The 22,825-nt window shown below is 41.1% G+C and overlaps 3 protein-coding genes across 3 annotated transcripts; all 3 read right to left on the bottom strand.

The window, feature by feature from the left end:
• Positions 1 to 3,450: 3,450 nt before the first annotated feature.
• On the bottom strand, positions 3,451 to 6,076 carry LOC130032827 (protocadherin beta-12-like). The gene has a single exon (XM_056124422.1). It carries the CDS (start codon positions 5,803 to 5,805, stop codon positions 3,451 to 3,453), a length of 2,355 nt encoding a protein of 784 aa, XP_055980397.1. The 5' UTR covers positions 5,806 to 6,076.
• Positions 6,077 to 12,418: 6,342 nt separating this feature from the next.
• Positions 12,419 to 14,960, bottom strand: LOC130033086 (protocadherin beta-10-like). The gene has a single exon (XM_056124782.1). The coding sequence runs from the start codon at positions 14,834 to 14,836 to the stop codon at positions 12,419 to 12,421; it is 2,418 nt and encodes an 805-aa protein (XP_055980757.1). The 5' UTR covers positions 14,837 to 14,960.
• Positions 14,961 to 18,196: 3,236 nt separating this feature from the next.
• LOC130032822 (protocadherin beta-16-like) lies at positions 18,197 to 20,629 on the bottom strand. Its single transcript, XM_056124418.1, has one exon. It carries the CDS (start codon positions 20,603 to 20,605, stop codon positions 18,215 to 18,217), a length of 2,391 nt encoding a protein of 796 aa, XP_055980393.1. The 5' UTR covers positions 20,606 to 20,629; the 3' UTR covers positions 18,197 to 18,214.
• Between the last annotated feature and the right edge of the window lie 2,196 nt (positions 20,630 to 22,825).

The raw sequence follows: 22,825 nt of genomic DNA, 5'->3' as shown, positions 1-22,825 counted from the left end.
CAAATACATCTGGAGTTTTCTGTAGCAAATCCATGATATAACTTTTACTTTATAATACATTAAACTTTATAATGTATCTAAGTAGATTTTTAGAATATAACTACAAAGTCACTCTAACAATTAGCAAATTTCAAACTAATTCCTTCATGTACTTTATACTGTCTGTGTTTGTTTGATTCACCCCCCTCCCCCCCTTTCCTTACGATTGGCTTTTAAAAGTTAGAATCCAGACAAGGTTCATACAGAAAATTAAATTATGTTTTTGATGTGAGGGAGGCTATTCCTGGTGGTGCTCAAGGCTTATTCCTGCCTCTGTGCTCAGGGATCTCTCCTAGCAGACTTGGGGGACCATATGGGATGCTTGGTGTTGAACCCGTGTTGGTCACATGCAAAGCAAGTACCCTACCTACTCTCCAGCTCCTAATTACGTTTTTTTTGAAGCCTGATGAAGAATCTATTAAAATGTTCTGAAATGAAGAAAAAATCTTCTCCAGGTTATTTCCTGAGTAATCACAAAAGTATTTCCCCCTTTTCTTATATATATATATATATATTATATTGAGTTTAGTAAATTATAGTAATATAGTTATTTTACTACTTACACATTTAAGAAGTATATCTGTAATGACATGGCATAAATAAAGTAGGAGTATCCTTGTCTTTATTTAGCTCACAGGTTATCCTATTTGGCAGAAAAATAATTTAACTATGGCACAGTGTAGTATAGGTGAAAATTAACCAGCCCGGCCTAGCCGGGTTTGATTCCCTGCCTCTCTCAGAGAGCCCGGCAAGCTACCGAGAGTATCTTGCCTGCAAGGCAAAGCCTGGCAAGCTACCCATGACGTATTCAATATGCCAAACACAGTAACAACAAATCTCAAAATGGAGACATTACTGGGCCCGCTCGAGCAAATTGATGAACAATGGGAGGACAGTGTTTGTTTTTGTTTGTTTACCTAAAAGAGATGTTTGTACCTAGTGCAGAACTCTGAGAAACTAATTTAGAAAAGAAAAATTAAAAAACCAAGAATGTCCCAAAAGTCAGAATCATGGATTAAAAAAATATAATTTTAAGGAGATAACAAATCTCAACAATAACAAATGCTTCTAAAACCTCAAGAAAAACAATTAAAATGGTTATTGTAGAAGATTCTGATGGGCATTTGTCAAAATCTTTACCTTTCTTTATAGTAATATAACCTTACACAATCACATAGCCATTCAAATAGATTACCTATATCAGGCCTTCCTTGTAGTTATTGTAGTCAACTGAATTAAGTTATCATAGATGAATTGTACATAAACATGTTTTCCACTACTGAGTCTGCTTTGGGAGATATATTGGTGTTCTTCCGTCTTCCCAATCATAAAGAAACTGGCTACAGCAATGTGAATTGTCACATGGCAACGGGGAATGTTGGAATAATTACCTAAAACAAAACCTGATTATAGAATAGAGGAGCAAAGCAACTCCATCTACTCATTTATATTGGAAAAAAGAGCTCCATACTTTCACAAGATAACTGTGTAGTCTTTGTGACACTTTATTTTGGCAATATAATCTTAACTTACATATGTATATAGACATCTTGGATGACCTCTATTATAGAACGGTTATGATTAAAGTTAGATTGAACTTTAATGAAACATGAGAAGGAAGGAAAAGTCAAGAAATTTGACTAATATAAAGAAATATATTAAAAGCTGAAAAACTTAGACTCAATGATATTTTGAGCCCCAGTGAAAGTGTTATACATACTAGTTTGTATTACTCAGTAAAAAAGAAGAAAATTAAGATACAGAATTGAGTATATAATATGAATCCCTAAAAGTTCAGATTCGACAACATAAGGAGTTAGATTTAGGTGAAATGGGACTCAGTAGAAAAGGAAAGATATAACTACATATATTATCAAAGATACATATTTTGGGCTAGGGAATTAGTAGAATCCCCATCTGAGGGATTTAAATTTAAACCAAGTATTTGAAGCATGAGTAAAATTTGTTTCTAGAAATACATTTTAGAAGAACTTGTTGGTTACTTGTTTCTGGGCATCTGAACTAATGGTCTGACCACTCTCTATTAGAGTCAGGAAACATAACTCTCTCCAGAAATAGACAAGACACATTTATATATCTGGAAAATCTTGAAGCAAGTGACATGTTCTTGATCTGTATCTCTTATGTTGGGTCTATTAGATTTTTTGCCTGAATTGTTTGAATAGCTCTTCCCCATGCCCTATTACAGACAAGGGAAGGCCCAGTTTACTTGGACTGATGATAGAATCACTTCCACTTTCATTTTTAGCAGTACTACTGAGATATAATTTACCCTAGGATTTTCCCATTTAAAGTGTACAATTCACAGCCAAGGGTGGAGAAGTGGAGCAATTTGTCTTGCATGTGTGAGGCCCTATATTCATTCCCCAGCATCAGGGTAAAAAATAAATAAAACAATCATATATAGTATAATTTCTAGGTACAAAATCAATACACAAAAGATTACATTACATTACTATATGTAAGTGATGACAAAAACAATCACATTTACAATTGCATCAAAAATTCAAATACCTATGAATCAACAAAGGTGGTGAAAGATAATCATTTAAAAATAATGTCACTACTGCAAGAAATAAAAGACAAAAGAATATAAAACATATTTCATACTCCTGGATTAGAAAAATCAACATCACTAAATGATCTTTCTACCTGAAGCATTAACAAATTCAATACTATCAAAATTCCAATGTCATTCTTGAAGGACATAGAACAAACCCTACTAAAATATGTAAGAAACCGTACTCACACCCCCAAATAGTCAAGAGGATTTGTAAAGCAGATCAGTTTAAGCAGTTAATGACAAAGGATTCAAGAGCATAATGTGCAGAAAAGAAAGTATAACAATGGTTTTGTGGGAAAAAAATTATTAGCCACATGCGATAAACAAAAAATTAGACCACTAATCAAATACATAAAAGTTAACACGGAATGAATGAAATACCTTTATTTTATACCTGAATCCACAAAATACACAAAAGAAGCATAGGCAGACCACTCCATATTAATTTCGAAGTATCTTTAATGATTGGACTCCACTGGCAAAAGAAAATCAATTGTAACTGGAACTCCATCAAGCTAAGAAAGTTTCTGTGCTGCAGAATTTACTATGGCTAAAGTGACATGACCTGTTGGGGCCAGAGAGAGCTCAACATGCTAAGCCCAGGCTTCATGCAGGAGGCTATTGTTCTCCCTGGTGTCACATGATCCCTAGCCAGTGCCTGGTGTTACCAGAGCCCGGAGTAGGGGCCACCATCTGGTGTGGCCATAAGCAGAAAAAAATTAACCAGAACTGGGAAAATAACATGGAGGTGACATCAACAAAGCACACAGGAGATTTCTGAGTTAATTATGATCACTGAATCCAAAGCTATTGTGAAATGAAGGAGTTTACTCTACTGCTTCGCCAGTGCCCTGGAGCGGGAAGGTGGGGAGAATGGGCTTGAGAAACTTGAACTCATTAGTGCCAGCGCCCCCTGCCAGACACACCTCATACTGATAGCTGTGCGACAGGGTCCCAGTGCCACTGACGTCCAGCAGGTGTCCTGGGAAGTGAGCGTCGGGCAGCGGGTAGGGCCCCCCCGTGTGCGGGCCGGCCCGCCGGCACAGGCGCACCGCCACGAAGGCCAGGACGGAGAAGAGGAAGAGCGATGACACGCAGGTCAAAGCCACCACCAGGTACACTGTGAGGCGTTCATCCCGCGGCGCGTCGGGCGGCGTGTCGGGCAGCGGCAGGAAGGGCTGCGAGAAGCCATCCACCAGCAGCACGTGCAGCGTGACGCTGGCCGACAGTGGCGGCTCGCCATTGTCCCTGACCAGCACCAGTAGCCTGTGCTTGGGCGCGTCGCGCTCGCTGAGCGGCCGCGCAGTGCGCACCTCGCCATTGTGCGCCCACACGCTGAAGAGCCCGGGCTCCGTGGCCTTGAGCAGCTGGAACGACAGCCAGGCGTTCTGGCCCGAGTCGCTGTCCACCGCCACCACCTTGGTCACCAGGTAGCCCGCCTCTGCCGCCCTGGGCACCAGCTCGCTGCTGGGCGCCGACGCGTTCTGCAGCGGGTACAGCACGAAGGGCGCGTTGTCATTGCGGTCCAGCACCAGCACGCGCACCCGCGCCTGGCTGCTGAGCGCGGGCGAGCCGCGGTCCCACGCGCCCACGCCGAACTCGAAGGTGCGCACGGCCTCGAAGTCCAGCGAGCGCAGCGCGAACAGCTGCCCGTTGTCGGCGTTGATGGACACCAGCGAGGCGAGCGGCAGCTGTGGGTCTTGGGAAGGCAACAGCGAGTAGGTCACCTGGGCGTTGCTGCCTGCGTCGGGGTCAGTGGCGCTCACGCTGCCTATGTACAGTGCGGGGCTATTGTTCTCGCCCACCAGCAGGGTGTAGGAGGGCTGGCTGAAGGCGGGGGCGTTGTCGTTCACGTCGGACACCAGCACTGTGATGGTGTGTTGTGTTTGCAGCCTGGGGGTGCCCATGTCTGTCACCGTTATGGTGATGTTGTACTCTGCCTGGATCTCTCGGTCCAGTGGGTTTTCTGTTTCCAATGTGTAGTAATTTTCGAGTGAAGGTTTTAGTTTGAAGGGTAGGTTTTCTGTAATTGCACAAATCATCTTTCCATTTTCTCCAGAATCTCTGTCATGGATGTTAAAAACCATAACGACAGACTCAGGTGAATTTTCTGGGATTGGACTGGTAATTGATGATACTGAGATTTTAGGAGCATTGTCATTCACATCTGTCACCTGAATTCTGATTGTTGATTTTCCAAAAAGCCCTCCTCCATCTGTGGCTTGAATAATTATTGAGTATGATTTTATTGTTTCAAAATCCAAGGATGCCCTTAAACGAACTTCTCCAGATTTTGGATTAATATCAAATGTCTTGCGAATGTCTTCTAATGCATGGGAAAAAGCATATGATATTTCTCCGTTTTTCCCCGAGTCCATATCCCAAGCTGACACAGTGACTACTAGTGATCCTAACAGACTGTTCTCTGGAATATCCACCTCGTAAAACTGCTGCTCAAACTCAGGGGTATTGTCATTAATGTCCACAACCAACACCCGAACTCTGGCAGTCCCAGACCTGGGAGGAGACCCACCATCCAGAGCAGTAAGGATGAAATTGAGTTCAGATTGCATTTCATAATCCAGTGCTTTGTCCAAAACTAATTCTGGGTATTTCTTATGATCTGGATGTATTCTCATTTTTATATGGAAATGAGAGTTAGGGCTTATTGTGTAGTTTTTCAGTGCATTGACTCCCACATCTAAATCCACTGCACTCTCTAGTAAGAACACAGAACCAACAGCACTATTCTCTGGGATTTCAAGGAGCATTTCCTTTTCTAAGAATTCAGGAGAGTGGTCATTTATATCCATGACCTGGAGCTCAATCCGTAAAAGCTGCAAGGGATTTTTCATTAACACCTGAAAATGCAGCACACACAGCTCTGTTAAGCCACAGAGTTCTTCCCGGTCTAATGTTTCACTTAAAAGCAAATTCCCTGAGGTTAGGTCCAGCTTCAAACACTGTTTGTTGTCACTGGAGACTACCTGAGTTTCCCTTAAGAACAGCTCACTCACTTCTAGTCCTAGATCTTTTGCTAAATTGCCTACGTAGCTCCCACCCTGCATTTCTTCTGCCACAGAAAAATGCCCAGACTTGGCATCTGCATGAGACATTCCCAGTGAAACAAAGAGAAACAGGACTTGCCTTATCCGTAGAGTGTCTCTCCCTCTGATTTCCATAGCTGCTTTCCCAAAGGCTTTCTGCAGAGTAAATTCAGCTCAGTTTCACAGTTCTAAGAAATATTCCTCTGATTTCTCACGAGAATCTGATATTTATGTCTTCTTTTTAGCCTTAATTTGCTCCATCATGGTTTGTTCGTTTCCCAATGTTCTGTATGTAACTGGGCAACTTCTAGGATGTTATCCAAGCACAGTATTTCCCCCAAGATATTATCCTGCAGCGCCACCATGCGTTTCCCCAGATTTTCAGACTTCGATAAAAGTCATCTTTGTATTCTATTCACATAAGTGTCCTCCGAAAACAAATGTTAAGTTTGTGTTTAAATATTTAGAAATATATCCCATCTTCCATAAAATTACCTTATACTCTCTAAGTACTCTCTAAGTTTGTCTGTTAGTATTTGCTTTCAGGCATTCTATGTATCTCTCCCCAATTTCAATATAAGTTGTGATTCCTTGCCCACAGGAGCTTACAATATTTTGAGAAGATTGAAAGTTGGAATGAAATTTGGAAAGAGAGTCTTATTGGTAAACTGAACAAAATTACATAGCTATTTGGCTATATTTAGGTGTTTGGGAAAATAGAAGGTATATATGATCTGTTTTAGAAGTCCTCAAAGGATGTGAAAATGAATTAAGCAAGAGACAGAACATAGATAACTCTTATAGTGTCAGAAAGTATTTCTGTAGGTTTTCTTGATATCAATGAAATGTGAACTGGGAGAAAATGAAGTATAAATTTTATGAGACACAGTCTCACTTTATTTCATCTACTTTATTTCATCCCAACTTACAGAAATTTAATATGAGCATGTTAGTTTCATTTAAAGTAGAGTTATTCCTAAATCTGGCTTCCTTCCGGTTCCCAATACATACTCCAGCTATAACTATGGTTACACACTTTCTGTTTCAGGATAGGAAGAAAAAAGTGTGAGATTCTCTTTCCTAATAATAAAACAAAAACTTAGTTTACCTTAATGAGAACTATAAAGTCATAAAACTGTAACTGAAATCATCATTATTTCAAGAGGTCTAGAGTTATGGGTTAAAATTTCAGTTTCAGAGAATGAAAACCTATCTTTGATCTTTGCTTTATTTTTATTCTGTCTGTGGATACCTATTAATCTTGGGTGGTTTTAGTTCTACCTAGATACAAGGTTGCTTCATAATGAGGGGATTAGAATCAATGTATGGAGACCACCAATTATGTTCAATATATGAGATATAAAAAGTTTTGGGAGGCTGTGGGGCAGTTGAAAGCCCTCCCCACCCAAAGGACCTAGCCCTGGCAGCCGACCTCCACTACCCAACCACTGCCACACTCCAGGCTGCTTTGTAGCTGCGCAACACATTATAAGACACTTCCTACCCATTGTCCACAATTACTACACCATATTTAACGGGGTTCAGACCATAGGCAACAAATCATAGAGGAAAAAATATGTAAATATATGCCTCTCAGAGAGCCCAGCAAGCTACTGAGAGTATCCTGCTCTCATGGGCAGAGACTGGCAAGCTCCCCGAGGCATATTCGATATGCCAAATACAGTAACAGCAACAGGGCTCATTCCTCTGACCCTGAAAGAGCCTCCAATTGTTGGGAAAAGACGAGGCTACTAAAATCTCAGAGCTGGGAGGAATAGAGATGTTACTGGCGCCTGCTCAAGTAATTTGACAATCAACAGGATGACACTGATACAGTGATAATGTTTCAAGAATGAATAGAGGACCAGAAAGATAGAGTGAGTAAGGTGCTTGGTTTATATGGAGAGCTGACCTGATTTTGATTTTCAGCACCCCATATGATCTCTTGAGACTCACAAATAGTGCTCCTGTGCACAGAGCCACTAGTATGCACTGAGCTCAGATGGATTTGGCCTTCACCCACAAAAAATAGTGAATGGAGGAGGTATCTAACAAATTTATATCTTTTTTTTGGGGGGGGAGGGTTAAGCCAAGTTAACAGTTCTCAAGCAGTGTTCAGGGTGCCTGGGGGCTACTGCTAGAGATACTTGACCAACCAGGCCAGCAGTTCAATGCCAGGTCCCAAGAATGTGGTGCTCATTGGCACCAGGATCATCCGAATAAAGCTAGGGGCCTCTGGGGCTATACTACATCCTGTTATACTTTAAAGACCATATGGTGCCAGGGATCAAACTTGGGTTAGGTATATGAAATACATGCATTCTAATTGCTGTACTATGTTCCCAACAAGTTTATTTTTTATTTTTTGCCATACCCAGAGAAACAGGGCTTACTCTTGGCACTCAACTCAGAGATCACTCCTGGTGGGACTTAGGGGATTTTAAGAGATCAACTACGAAAATAAAAGTCAATTAAGATGTGATCGTAGTGATTAAACCTGGGTCAGTCACACACTAGGAAAATGCCTTACTCACTGTACTATCTCTCCAGCCCCACAAGTTTACATTTTAAAATGTAAGTTTATTTCACATTCCTTAAAAAAGGTAGAATAGAGGGATGATTGAGAAGTCAGTAGAAATTAAAAAATAATCCAAGTGAAACTGAATTGAAATTGAAAAGGTTGATTGATTACAGTTATTCTCCATCCTTTTAAAAACCCAATAAAATTATAAAAAAAAACATTATTCGAACTTCACAACTTGTATATTTAGAATATACAAGTGAACACCTATATTTCTTGCCAGAAAGCAAATGCATGAGCAGGCAAGTTAACAGTTCCTAAATTTGAGATATTTATGAGAAACTAGGATGTTGTCCCATATAATCTCATTTCAGTACAGGATTTTGAGAAATCAACTACTAAAGTCAATTAAGCATGTAAAGGATTCTATGTCAAAAATATGTATATGAGAGCTGTTTTCTCTTATTCTCACTTCATAGAGAATATATCAGAAATTTACGTAGGGTTAGAGAATAAATGGAACTATCTAATTTTGGAAACCCTAGGCAAAGCTGAGTTCAAATGTGAAGTGTAAAACTGGAAATAAGAGGCATTGAGCAAAAAATTGTATACTAAACCATATAATTTCTAATTCCTTATCATGAAATATTCTTTGATTGTGGGTCACCAGGTATATGTCTGGTCCCATACCTAATTCCCCCTACTCAGAAAATACAATAGAACTTTAACCTAGATATTAAAAATGTCACAGACCAGAGACATAGTGCTGCAGTAAAGGTGCTCACCTAGCATACAGCTCACCAGTGTTAAGATATCTGGCATCCCTTATGGTTCCCTGAACCCATCAGGAGTTATCCCTGAGTGCAGAGCCAGAAGTAAGAATTAAGCACAGTCAAGTGTGACCTCAAAACAAAAAAATGAAAAACATTACAATTACAAAAAGTTTACAATATTGTTATTTGGGGAGTCTCTTAAGGAAATAATCATATGCTAGAATTATTACACCAAAGTGTCATTATAGGCCTCATTGATATTCATAAATGAGTGTGAGCACTTATATCTCATCACTGTCATATATAAGGTATCTAAGGACCACATGCTTTGAGGAAATTACTACCACATGATATAAATTTAAAATGAGCAAAAATGAACAGGATAAAAATACATAATGGAGAAAATGGGAGAAATTCTTTTAAAAGTCTAATATTCCAAGAGTAATAAAATCAAATAACAAATTGTTAAGAATTTATATGGTGCTAATTGTTGTAAGTGTTATATATACATTTACCCACTCAACCTAAATAGCAACTTAAAGAGTATTTATTTTTGTTGTGATAAAAAAGGGATTAAGTACCCCTTACTAGCTATATAATCCTGAAAAAAATCTTCTCTGGACTCTCATTTTGAATGGTCACATAGTAGTTTATACTGCATTCTGTTTTGCATAATTAATTTAATAAATTATCAATGAGCAAAGATATAATTTTTATAAGCATATAATAAGATGAGATGAAAAACACAGACCAAAAAAGACACCTTGTAAATATCAGTCAAAACTTGTCTTAAAATAAGTTGCAAAATGCTAAAACAAGAGACACAGAGCTAATAAAAACAACTGAGAGCATTATCACAGCAGGTAGAGATTTTGACTTAATTGACTTGTACACACCTGACCCAGGTTTGATGCCTGGCACAATTATGAACCTCCAAACCCTGCCAGGAGTGATCAATGAGCATAGAACAGGAGTAAGACCTGAGAACCACTGGGGGTGATCCAAAAAGCAAACAAAAAAGTTTGAGAAATCTCACACCAGGGATTCAATTTATAATTAATGAGGTTATAATTAAGATTATAAATAAGACCAGAGAGATAGTACGGGGATTAAATCATATGCCTTAATGGTCCTCCAAGCACTGCCAGAAGCAGCCCTCAGAACAGAGTTAGAGGTAATCACCTACCACTGCAATATACAGTTCACAATTTTGTAAAAATGAGTATAGATGACCCAAAGAAAAAATGATGATGAATGTACAACAAGATAATTTGTCAAAATTGATAGTTAAAATCTAAACACTAACAAGACACACCAACAGGACTACACAAATACACAAAATGCCAATGCTAAACAATTTTTGTGGGGGGCTTGGGACCACACCCGGTGGTGCTTTACTCCTGACTCTGTGCTCAGAGATCACTTCTGGTGGGTTTGGGGGCTACATGGGGTGCAAGGAATCAACCCAAATCAGCTCTTTGCAAGTGTACTATCAAGTCTGCTGTACTATATCCACCCCTTAACTAATTTTTAAAATAATTGAAAGTCTCTATTACTTCCAGAAAGAAAGTCACAGTAAAGCATAGGAATAAAAATCTAAGGAATTTTCTAAACAATAACTATATAAGCAAATGTTAAAAAACTTTGCTTTCAAGAACCTGAGAAAAAGCTTTCAATCTAGAATTTTATACCCAAACTATTAATAAAATGGGAAGAAAACAATGTATTTAAACAAACAACAAAAATCTCAAAGAATTTCGTCTTCTCTACATCATTGTTATGTTTTTGTTTTGGGTTTTGGGGTTTTTTTGCCATACCTAGTGTTTCTCAGGGTTTATTCTTGGCTCTGCACTCAGGAATCACTCATGGTGATGCTTGTGAGACCACATACAATGCTGTGTATGCCCTAACCTGCTGTACTATTGCTCTGCCCCCTTTCTGCATTTTAATGAAAGCATTGAGAAACTCTATAAGCTAAATAAGGAAATAGAGAAGAACATAATGAATCTTGTAAAACAAACCAATGTAGGTATGTATTAATGGGAAAAATTAGTTTGACAGCAAAGAGCTTTAGGAAATAAATATAATAGTTATCTGACAGCACTTCACCTTTAAGAAGGAAGCTTGTTAATTCAAATACGGTAATAGAAACAATACCAGTAAATAGAAAGTAAAATACAGCAATTCTAAGTGTTTTTAGAAAAGGAAAATATATTACACCAATGTATATTTTGAAGTAATGTGAGCACTGTAGATTACTCTGAACAGTTTGATGGGGAATGGTTGGGAGGGGAACTTAGGAGACCATGTGATGCTAAGGATTGAACTCAGGGTTTCCTCATACAAAGTATGCTTTCCAATCTTTGAAAAATTATTCTAGCCCAGTAGTTTTTATGAACACCACCTAAATGAGTATACTGGGAAAAGGTAATGTGCAATGTATAAATTTGATTGGTATAAAGTAAGAAAGTTGACTCCTTTTATATTATAGAAAAACTGAAGAATGAAACAGAATATTAAGATATAGCAGTCAAAATATATTACTTAGAAATATTGAGATACATTCTTTAAAAAAAAGCACTGAAGAAGTGGAAATGGAGACTGTTTTGTATGATTTTTTGTTCAACCTGATTTTTAAATTTTAAAATAAAATTAATTTATGGGCTAGGAAGATAATACAGGGGTTTAGGCACTTGCTTTACATGTGAGAGTCCCTGGTTCAATCCCTACCACTGCATATGGTCCACAGAAGACAACCACAAGCGATCCCTAAGCATGAAACAAGAGTAAACCCTGCATGTCACTGGCTGTGACAACCCACAATAAAATTACAAAATAAATTTATTAAATAAAACACTGATTCTAACAATAACTAAACTCACACAAAATTTCACGTATTTTTATGTTCTCATTCATTTTATTAAATTGTATTTGAATTTAGTACAAATATGGAGATAGACTAAGGATAGGCTGTGGTTAAAAAATATAAAATATTAACTGGTCATTGGTAGCATATTTAAAGAAGACAAAACAATATGAGTATAAGATTACTGGAGTTCAGTGAAACTAAAAAATGACCTGTTTCATCTTATCTTCAGCAGAATAACAAATATTTCTTTTTAAATACTAGATAAGTTTTCACAGCATGAAAAGAGACTAAATAAGAATGAAAGTACAGGTGCATCTCTCATATATGATGGAGGTTTCCGGTAGCTAGGAGATTAAATGCAGTACATTTTGAAAGTATTAAGCCTTACTAGTATCATTTTAAAATGGCACTACAATTGAAGTTAAGCATAAATTAATACAAAGTATAAATAAAAATATAACATCGCAAAAATGGAACTTGAAATTTGGCTTAACAAAACTGAACAATAACTTTGAAGCATCAAACTAAACTAAAATCACAATAGTGTAATAATTCAAAAATGCGTGTAAACATAAAAAAAAAACTTTACGAAAAATTAAACCCAAAGCTATTGCGGAAGGTGGGGTTTTCTTCACTATTGGTTCCAGCAGCGTGATCCTGAAAATCTGGCAAGATAGGCTTGAGGAATTTGAACTCATTCGTGCCAGCGCCCCCTGCCAGACACACCTCATACTGGTAGCTGTGCGAAAGGGTCCCAGCGCCACTGACGTCCAGCAGGTGTCCTGGGAAGTGCGCGTCAGGCAGCGGGTAGGGGCCCCCAGCGGGCGGGCCGGCCCGTCTGCACAGGCGCACCGCCACGAAGGCCAGTACGGAGAAGAGGAAGAGCGAGGACACGCAGGCCAAGGCCACCACCAGGTAGACGGTGAGGCGGTCATCGGGAGGCGCGTCGGGCGGCGCGTCGGGCAGTGGCAGGAAGGGCTGCGAGAAGCCGTCCACCAGCAGCACGTGCAGCGTGACGCTGGCCGACAGTGGCGGCTCGCCATTGTCCCTGACCAGCACCAGCAGCCTGTGCTTGGGCGCGTCGCGTTCGCTGAGCGGCCGCGCAGTGCGCACCTCGCCATTGTGCGCCCACACGCTGAAGAGCCCGGGCTCCGTGGCCTTGAGCAGCTGGAACGACAGCCAGGCGTTCTGGCCCGAGTCGCTGTCCACCGCCACCACCTTGGTCACCAGGTAGCCCGCCTCTGCCGCCCTGGGCACCAGTTCGCTGCAGAGCGCCGACGCGTTCTGCAGCGGGTACAGCACGAAGGGCGCATTGTCATTGCGGTCCAGCACCAGCACGCGCACCCGCGCCTGGCTGCTGAGCGCGGGCGAGCCGCGGTCCCACGCGCCCACGCCGAACTCGAAGGTGCGCACGGCCTCGAAGTCCAGCGAGCGCAGCGCGAACAGCTGCCCGTTGTCGGCGTTGATGGACACCAGCGAGGAGAGCGGCAGCTGTGGGTCTTGGGAAGGAAGCAGCGAGTAGGTCACCTGGGCGTTGCTGCCTGCGTCGGGGTCAGTGGCGCTCACGCTGCCTATGTACAGTGCAGGGCTGTTGTTCTCGCCTACCAGCAGGGTGTAGGAGGGCTGGCTGAAGGCGGGGGCGTTGTCGTTCACGTCGGACACCAGCACTGTGATGGTGTGCTGTGTTTGCAGCCTGGGGGTGCCCATATCTGTCACCGTGATGGTGATGTTGTACTCTGCCTGGCTCTCTCTGTCTAGTTCTCCATTTGTCATTAATATATAAAAATTCTCCACAGACGGTTTTAGGAGGAAAGGCAGATTATCTTGAATGTTGCACATCATCTTTCCATTTTCTCCAGAGTCTCTATCTTTAATCTTAAAAACAGCTATTTGAGTATCAGGGGAATTCTCAGGCACATAGTTGACTATTGATGACATGATGAGTTCAGGGGGGTTGTCATTGGTGTCCAATACCTTTACCAAAACTGTACACCTTGCAGAAAGCCCCCCACCATCCATTGCTTGTATATTTATTTTATAAGACTTTATTAGCTCATAGTCCAGCAACACTTTAAGCATAATTTCCCCAGAAAAAGGATTGATTTGAAAAGTTTTTCTAATATCTTCATAAGCTTCAAAAAATGAAAAAGATATGTTTCCATAAATTCCAGAATCACTATCTCTTGCAGAAACTTTAGCAATGATGGACCCTACTGGGCTATTCTCCAGAACTTGGGTCTCATAGATTGCCTGAGAAAACTCTGGCGCATTGTCATTGACATCCACAATTACAATGTATATAATTGTCATCCCAGACCTGGGTGGAGACCCTCCATCCATTGCTGTGAGTGTTAAAATGACATCCTGTTGTGTCTCCCGATCAAGTGTCCTGTCCAGTACTAGCTCTGGATATATAAGTCCTTCATCATTATTATTAATTTCAACATGGAAAAAGGAGTTGGGGGTGATGGTATAGTTCTGGATCCCATTAAGTCCTCCATCTGAATCCTGTGCTCTTTCCAGTCTAAATGCTGTCCCTTCAGCTGTATTTTCTGATATTTTTAAAACCATCTGTTTGTCCTGAAACACTGGCGAATGATCATTTATGTCCCAGATCCTTAGCTCAGCCCGGTAAATCTGAAAGGGGTTATCTAATAAAATCTGGAAATATAGTATGCAGGGCTCATTTTGGCCACAAAGCTTCTCCCGGTCCAGTTTCTCATTTGTCAGCAAATCCCCAGTGTGAGCATCCAAGAGCAAATGTTGTTTATTATCATCCAAAACCACCCTGGCTCCCCTCGCAATCAGCTCCTGCACCTCTAAACCCAGATCTTTTGCGATATTGGTCACAAGTGATCCCTTCACTCTTTCCTCTGTCACTGAATATCGTCCAAACTCAGAACTTGCCAAAGATAGTCCCCCGAGAAGAAAGAAAAACAGGACTTGCCTTTGTCTGTTGCAGTGCAAACCTCCAGCCTCCATAGCTTCTCCTGATCTTGTCATATATCAGAATTGATCACAATCACAGCTCCCAGCACAAAAGAACAGCGATCACAAAACCCAGATCTCCTCCATGCAGTAATAGGGGTCTGATCTGTTTTTCTTTGTTCAATCTTGGGTCACTACAGCTTTTTTGCCATCCTACCTGCCGAGATCTTCCCCTTTTTTGTCTGTGACTTCTGTGGCATTGCCAGTTGAATTATTCCACTATCTCTTAAGTCTGCAGCGCCACCTCGTGGCATCTAGCAGACTCACTTAATTATCAAATTTATCCATGCCTGTCCATATGTATAAATTTGCTCTTTAGTGGTTCATTTAAATATTTCCTTTTCTTTCATTTATTTTGTAAAGTATGCATAAACAGAGACCATTAACTTACCTGAAATTTTCCACTGCTTTATGGGGAAAGTTAATATGTCAATAGCTGGAAAAAAGTTTTTTTGAACACCCAGTGGTTTTCAGGACTTCTGACTTATGCTTACGCATAACTCCTGGAGGTCTCGGTGGGTGGGGGGCATATGGTGTGCCAGGGATCAAATATGGGTTGGCTACATGCAAGGCAGCAGCCTTAATTGCTATACACTACCACTCCAGCCATATAAAAATAAGTTTTTAGGGGTTTGGAGTGATAGCACAGCAGGTAGGGTGTTTGCCTTACACGCGGCAGACCCGGGTTCGATTTCCAGCATCCCATATGGTCCCCTGAGCACTGCCAGGAATAATTCCTGAGTGCAGATCCATGAGTAACCCCTGTGCATCGCCTGGTGTTACCCAAAAAGAAAAAAAAAGTTTTTAACACTTAACTCTTTCCATCTCATTGTGCTAGATTTACTTCTTTACAAAAGCTTTTACTCTGACAACACTCTCAAATATTATCAGCAACGAAAACAAATCATGGTAAGGTCTGGAACTACAGAATAATAGATTTTACCTTTTTGGAAACATTGGGCACAGGAACATTAAAAAACTGACTAAAGAACCTTGATTCACATCATTTTCAGCAAGTTTGTTCAAATTCAAATTACATTGTCTAAATAGGATTATCACTGTGTATTACAGAAGGAGCTTTTAAGCTGAATCTCCTCTCTGCTCCTATTAGAATATATGTGATCAACCTGCAAATATTGTTGCTTTATCTTTTGTTCTACTCTGCCCTTCTTTTAATGTGGGCTACTTTAGATTGGAAGCTAAGTTTTAGTCTTCTATGGTCAGTAAGTATGACATAAAGGGCTTGTAATACTAAGACATAAATAAACTGTAGTGAATAGCACATGAAATTGTATTCTAGGCCTTTGTACTTTTTAGAAAATTGTGTTCTTTCCTTTATTCTATGTAATTTCTGCTTCCTTTTATTCACATATCTTTTTATCTAACATTAGCTTTAAAAATACTTTCAGAATTAAAGTGACTAAAATTTATTTAACTTCCTCTTTAATTCTTGTGTGATCTACTTTATCTGCATTATAAATCAGGTAAAGAAGAAATATCACTAACATCTAGCCTAACATCATTGAAACAGCATTAAAACATCTTCCTCATATATAATTTTATCTAGAGATCTGATATCTAGAAATGTTTTCCTATATAAATAAGAAATGTTTTTTTTCTCTAATAAGCAAAGCATCTAAGGACTTAATGACACCATGATGAGATACAACAATTTTCACAAAATTTATTTTACTCAAATATATTTTGATAATTTCATTAGCCATTTAGTTGTAACAAATGATTTAAAATAATTTATTTTGTGTCTGCTAAGATGGCCTGGAAAATGGAGACAATAGTGGAGGGAAGGTCCCTCTGGTGATGGGATTGGTGTTGGAACACTGAATGCCCATAACAACTATATTATAAGAGCAACGGTATTATGAATCACTTTGTAAACCATGGCATTTAAATAAAGTAAAAATTTTAAAGTGAGCACAATACAATAATCAAATATTCTTCCTATTAAAAGCAAAGTATAGTAGTTAAGCTAAGGGATACTTTATGTGGAAAGGGCTAGAAAATTCGAACATTGTTAAATATTAAAGACAAAGCATATAAGCTGGCTTAATGACTTCTCTTTTTCCAGCTAATGGGACTTAATTGTTAGACATTAGAAACCTAATACAGACCTCTGATTTTTAAATTTATATTTAAAACAGATTGTTAAATATTTCTAGGGCCACGTATGGTTCAAGACACTTGCCTTTAGTAAAGCAGGTATGGTGTTTGCCTTGCATGCAGGTGACATGAGTTCAATCCCCGGCATCACATATGGTCCCCCAAGCACCACCAAGAGTAATTCCTGAGTGCGAAGCCAGGAGTAACTCCTGAAAATCACTGGGTGTGACCCAAAAAGAAAAAAAAGACACTTGTCTTGCATGTAGCAGACTTGCTTTGATCTAAGGCATCACCTATGGTCACACTGCCAGGAGTGATCCCTGTTTACAGAGTCAGAAGTCCCTGAGTCATGCTGGTATGACCCAAAAATCAAAACCAAATTCTACCCCCATAAAATCTTCATGATGCTATAGAATTCTGAAAGTTTGTTTTTGTCCCTGTGAGTATCTTTTCACAATGAGTTCTTATTTTCAATTTAGACATTTATGTCATATATATATGGGCTGGAGCGATTAGCACAGCAGGTAGGGTGTTTGCTTTGCATGCAACCAACCTGGATTCGATTCCTCCGCCCCTCTAGGAGAGCCTGGCAAGCTACCGAGAGTATCCCACCCCCACGGCAGAGCCTGGCAAGATAGTTGTGACGTATTCAATATGCCAAAAACAGTAACAACAAGTCTCACAATGGAGACATTACTGGTGCCTGCTTGAGCAAATCGATGAACAATAGGAGGGCAGTGCTATAGTGCTATGTCATATATTAAATATGCTAAAATTGGAAATTAGAACTTGTATTTTGGTAATATGGAGGCTTGAACCAAGGACCACAACATACCAGTCTTGAGATCTACCACTGAGCCACATCCCCAGCCTTAGAAAATAGAACATTTCAGACAAGGAACATAGTTCAAGGAAGTTGTAATGAAAACCAAGTTGGCATCCAACAATAACAATTTTGAAAGTAAAACAAAAGAGGCTAAATTTGTAAGTATACAGATCACATTCAGCAGTTATTTTAATAATAAATTCTTTAAAAATATTCAAAAGGAACATATTTATTTTTATGTTTATTAACAATTCACTCATTAGATTGCTAGTAAATGTCTTACTGTACTAATGTAGAAGGAAAGAGCTGTGGAGTTAAGCATAAAATGGGAAATGGCGAATAAACCAAAAAGAGATTATATTGGTGGTACTAGGTGTAAACAGTATCTAGCACTTAATGAGCAAGAATATATAAAGGAAGTAAATACCTTTAGAGAGATGTTTCTGATACTAATTAAATCCAAAGCTACTGCGGAAAGTGGGGTTTTCTTCACTATTGGTCCCAGTAGCATGATCCTGGAAATCTGGCAAGATAGGCTTGAGGAACTTGAACTCATTCGTGCCAGCGCCCCCTGCCAGACACACCTCATACTGGTAGCTGTGCGACAGGGTCCCAGCACCACTGACGTCCAGCAGGTGTCCTGGGAAGTGAGCGTCGGGCAGCGGGTAGGGGCCCCCAGCGGGCGGGCCAGCCCGCCTGCACAGGCGCACGGTCACGAAGGCCAGCACCGAGAAGAGGAAGAGCGATGACACGCAGGCCAAAGCCACCACCAGATAGACTGTGAGGCGGTCATCCGGAGGCGCGTTGGGTGGCGCGTCGGGCAGCGGCAGGAAGGGCTGCGAGAAGCCATCCACCAGCAGCACGTGCAGCGTGACGCTGGCCGACAGCGGTGGCTCGCCATTGTCCTTGACCAGCACCAGCAGCCTGTGCTTGGGCGCGTCGCGCTCGCTGAGCGGCCGCGCAGTGCGCACCTCGCCATTGTGCGCCCACACGCTGAAGAGCCCGGGCTCCGTGGCCTTGAGCAGCTGGAACGACAGCCAGGCGTTCTGGCCCGAGTCGCTGTCCACCGCCACCACCTTGGTCACCAGGTAGCCCGCCTCTGCCGCCCTGGGCACCAGTTCGCTGCCGGGCGCCGACGCGTTCTGCAGCGGGTACAGCACGAAGGGCGCATTGTCATTGCGGTCCAGTACCAGCACGCGCACCCGCGCCTGGCTGCTGAGCGCGGGCGAGCCGCGGTCCCTCGCGCCTACGCCGAACTCGAAGGTGCGCACGGCCTCGAAGTCCAGCGAGCGCAGCGCGAACAGCTGCCCGTTGTCGGCGTTGATGGACACCAGAGAGGCGAGCGGCAGCTGTGGGTCTTGGGAAGGCAGCAGCGAGTAGGTCACCTGGGCGTTGCTGCCCGCATCGGGGTCAGTGGCGCTCACGCTGCCTATGTGCAGTGCGGGGCTGTTGTTCTCGCCTACCAGCAGGGTGTAGGAGGGCTGGCTGAAGGCGGGGGCGTTGTCGTTCACGTCGGACACCAGCACTGTGATGGTGTGCTGTGTTTGCAGCCTGGGGGTGCCCATGTCTATTACTGTGATGGTGATGTTGTACTCCGCTTGGCTCTCTCGGTCCAGGGGTCTCTCTGTGACTAGTGTGTAAAAATTCTTGAATGTTGGTTTCAAGAGAAAGGGTAGTTCTTCAGGGATGGAGCAAACCATCCTTCCATTGTCCCCAGAATCTGGGTCAGAAACACTGAAAACAGCAACTACAGTTTCTGGTGAGTTCTCTGGGATGGGGCTTGTGAATGCAGACATGGTCACTTCTGGGGGGTTATCATTCACATCTACCACCCTCAGGAGAAGAGTGCATTTCCCAGAAAGACCTCCTCCATCAGTGGCCTTGATATCAACTTCATATGACTGAACTGCTTCAAAATCTAATTGTTTTCTCAGTTGAATTTCACCTGTCAGAGAATTTATCTCCAAGGTTTTGCTAATGTCTTCTGAAGGTTGAAAGAATGTGTATGAGATCTGTCCATTGACCCCACTGTCTAAATCACTGGCAGACACTGTGATAACCAGGGATCCTATGGGTCTGTTCTCTGAAATATGCACATTGTAGAGTTGCTGCTCAAACTCTGGGGCATTGTCATTGACATCTACTACTTCAATGAGCACTTTGGATGTCCCAGAGAGAGGTGGAGTGCCACCATCCAGTGCCTTCAGGGTTAATATAATTTCAGGCTCATCCTCTCTGTCCAGTTCTTTTTCCAACACCAGCTCAGGGTATTTTCTGCCATCACTGCGATTTTGGGTCTGCACCCGAAAATGGGAGTTGGGGCTGATTTCATATTTCTGAATATTGTTGCTTCCTACGTCCAAGTCAACAGCGGTACTCAGAGGAAATGCAATTTCTAGAGGACTGTTTTCCGGTATTTTTAGAATCATTTCTCTTTCACTGAACAAGGGAGAATGGTCATTTATGTCTGTCACCCTCAATTCAGCTTGAAATATCTGTAACGGTTTTTCCATCAATATCTGGAAATGTATTATGCAAGGCTCTGTTGAACCACAAAGCTCCTCTCGATCCAGTTTCTCATTTATGAGCAAATCCCCAGTCTGAACATTGAATTGCAAATGCTCTTTGTACCCCTGAGAAATGATTCGAGCTCCACGAGTGGACATCTCTGTCAACCCCAACTCCAGATCTTTTCCTAGATTTGCCACGAAAAAACCTCTCTCCATTTCTTCCACTACTGAATAAGATCCTAACTCAGAGTCCACCCCCAACATGCCGAGCAAAACAAAGAAAGCAAGGACTTGCCTTTGTCTCCCATTGAGCACCCATCCAATCTCCATTGTTCTTTCAGGTATGCCCAGGATCCTTGTAGCCCAGATCCTGCCACCTAGAAGAGGACAGCTATGCCTCTAGACAGCGTTTTAAAGAGGTTTAACACTCACTTTTGCCTTTGCTGAGCAAGCTTTTTGTAAGCTTCCAGTCAATGCGAAAATGGGCTGGTACTGGAGCTGGAAAAGCAGCTGATTTCCATTCTCTAACCTGCAGCACCACCTTGTGGTTCTGACTGCATCACACATTCTGGTTTAAATAGGTTGTCCAAACTGTATTTGTAATGTAAAATACGGAGTTCTCTGTTTATGGATTTTGTGAATTCACATAGAACTGTCTTGTGGCAAGGGAGGATGTAATGCATTAAAGTAGAATGAACCATGAGTCAAATAATGTAGGAAGTATCTAAAAACTTGAAAAAACAAAAATGTTTTTCTTCTTTAGGGCTACCAGTAAGAAATGCATCCCTGCTAACAACTTCATTTTAATCCATTAGATACATGCCAGGCATCTAACCTAAAGAGCCATCAGTTAAAATATTTTTATTATTTTAAGCAATTGCATTTATGGAAATATTTCATAGCATCAGTAGAAAACTAACACAAAACCCACACGTGAATTATGATGCACACAGCAACTGTGAGTAAAAAGAAATAATTGTTCTGCAATACTAGGAATAGTATTACAGCAGATAATTTTGAAATGTTAGGTTTTTGGTAAGCCTAGGAATTAACTTACTTAAGACATAGTTTTAATTTTAACAGAAAATAAATAGATCCTATCATTTTTTTCTACTAAATTTCCAGAATCTCTCTAGTACTTGGGTGTAAAATTACCTATGATCACTTGATCATTTGATATCCGGTTACTCATCGATTTGCTCGAGCAGGCGCCAGTAACGTATCCATTCATCCCTGTTGCATGCTAGCGTGAAGTAGAATTTTTCTCGAAAAAGATGGTGGTCCGATCCCGTTTGGAATTTTGGGATAACAGCAACATCAGTCAGGAAAAACCGTCGATTGAATATGATGTGGTCAATTTCATTGTGGAACTGTACGCCGGGAGACTCCCATGTCTAAAGTTTAGATTCGGCCTTCTGGAACTGTGAGTTACCATGGATGGTCTTGGTCGACATGATAAACTCAGACAGTCTGTCACCCTGTTCATTCCATTCTAGGCCATGGGTCCCAATGTGGAGTTCTTCGGCTGATCTTCTCAGTCATATCTTGGCATTAAAATTACCGACAATGATCTTGTAGAAGGTGTGGTCTTCTTTATAGAACTTCTCCAGCTCCATGTAGAACTTCTCAATTTCTCTTTCACCATAATTGGATGTTGGCGCGTAGACAACGAAGATAGAAACTGCTGTTAGTGAGCCACATCTATTCAAGTGTAATCGTCCGATTCGGGTTGTTAAGCATTCAAATGAATCAATGCTCATGGCTAAGTTCATGTTGACAAGGACACCAACACCACCGACGCCTCTTTTGTTGCATGTTCCAAAGAACAGTTCTTCTCCAGTGTCGAAAATGGCATGATGTGATTGATGCCTTCTCATCTCGGTCAGACCAATGATGTTGTACTTGATCTTTTGCGCTTATCCCATCAAGTGCCTACTCCTGGATCTACATTCCAGAACCATGGTGCATTTCTGTGATAATGTTGTGTTTATTTTGTCTACAGCAGGATGGACATTAGTACAGAAATGTATGATACTGCCTGTAATTCTCTAAAATTGGTTATTTTCTTTAATTGAATGATATGCCCAAATGAATATGATGTACTTGATTCTTTAACAAAGTATTTATGAAGACATAAAAGAATTTCCAACTAAGAAAAGAAAAATGAAAAAAAAATATATATGTATATATTAGGAATGACAATAAACAGTACAAAAAGAAATAGTATATTACACTCAAGAAAATTCAAGAAATAGATTAATTCTGTAATATGTTTGGGATATTTATGCAGTCATGAATATGTTACATTGAAAAGGTGCAGATATCAGGGGGCTAGAGAGATAGTACAGCGAGTAGGGCATTTGCCTTGCACTTGACCCACTCGGCTTCAATCTCTGGCATCCCCTCTCATTTCCAAGCATCTCCAGATGCAGAGCACCCGGGTGTGACCCCAAAATTCCCAAACCTGGTGCTGGAGCAATAGTACAGTGGGTAGGGCATTTGCCTTGCATGCGGTGAACCCGGGTTTGATTCTTAGCATCCCATATGGTC

The sequence above is a fragment of the Sorex fumeus genome, unplaced genomic scaffold, assembly GCF_029834395.1.
Source record: "Sorex fumeus unplaced genomic scaffold, SorFum_2.1 ptg000051l, whole genome shotgun sequence".
Classification (NCBI taxonomy): Eukaryota; Metazoa; Chordata; class Mammalia; order Eulipotyphla; family Soricidae; genus Sorex; species Sorex fumeus.
Note: the sequence above shows the minus strand (reverse complement) of the source record. Positions and strands in the feature narration are given on the sequence as shown.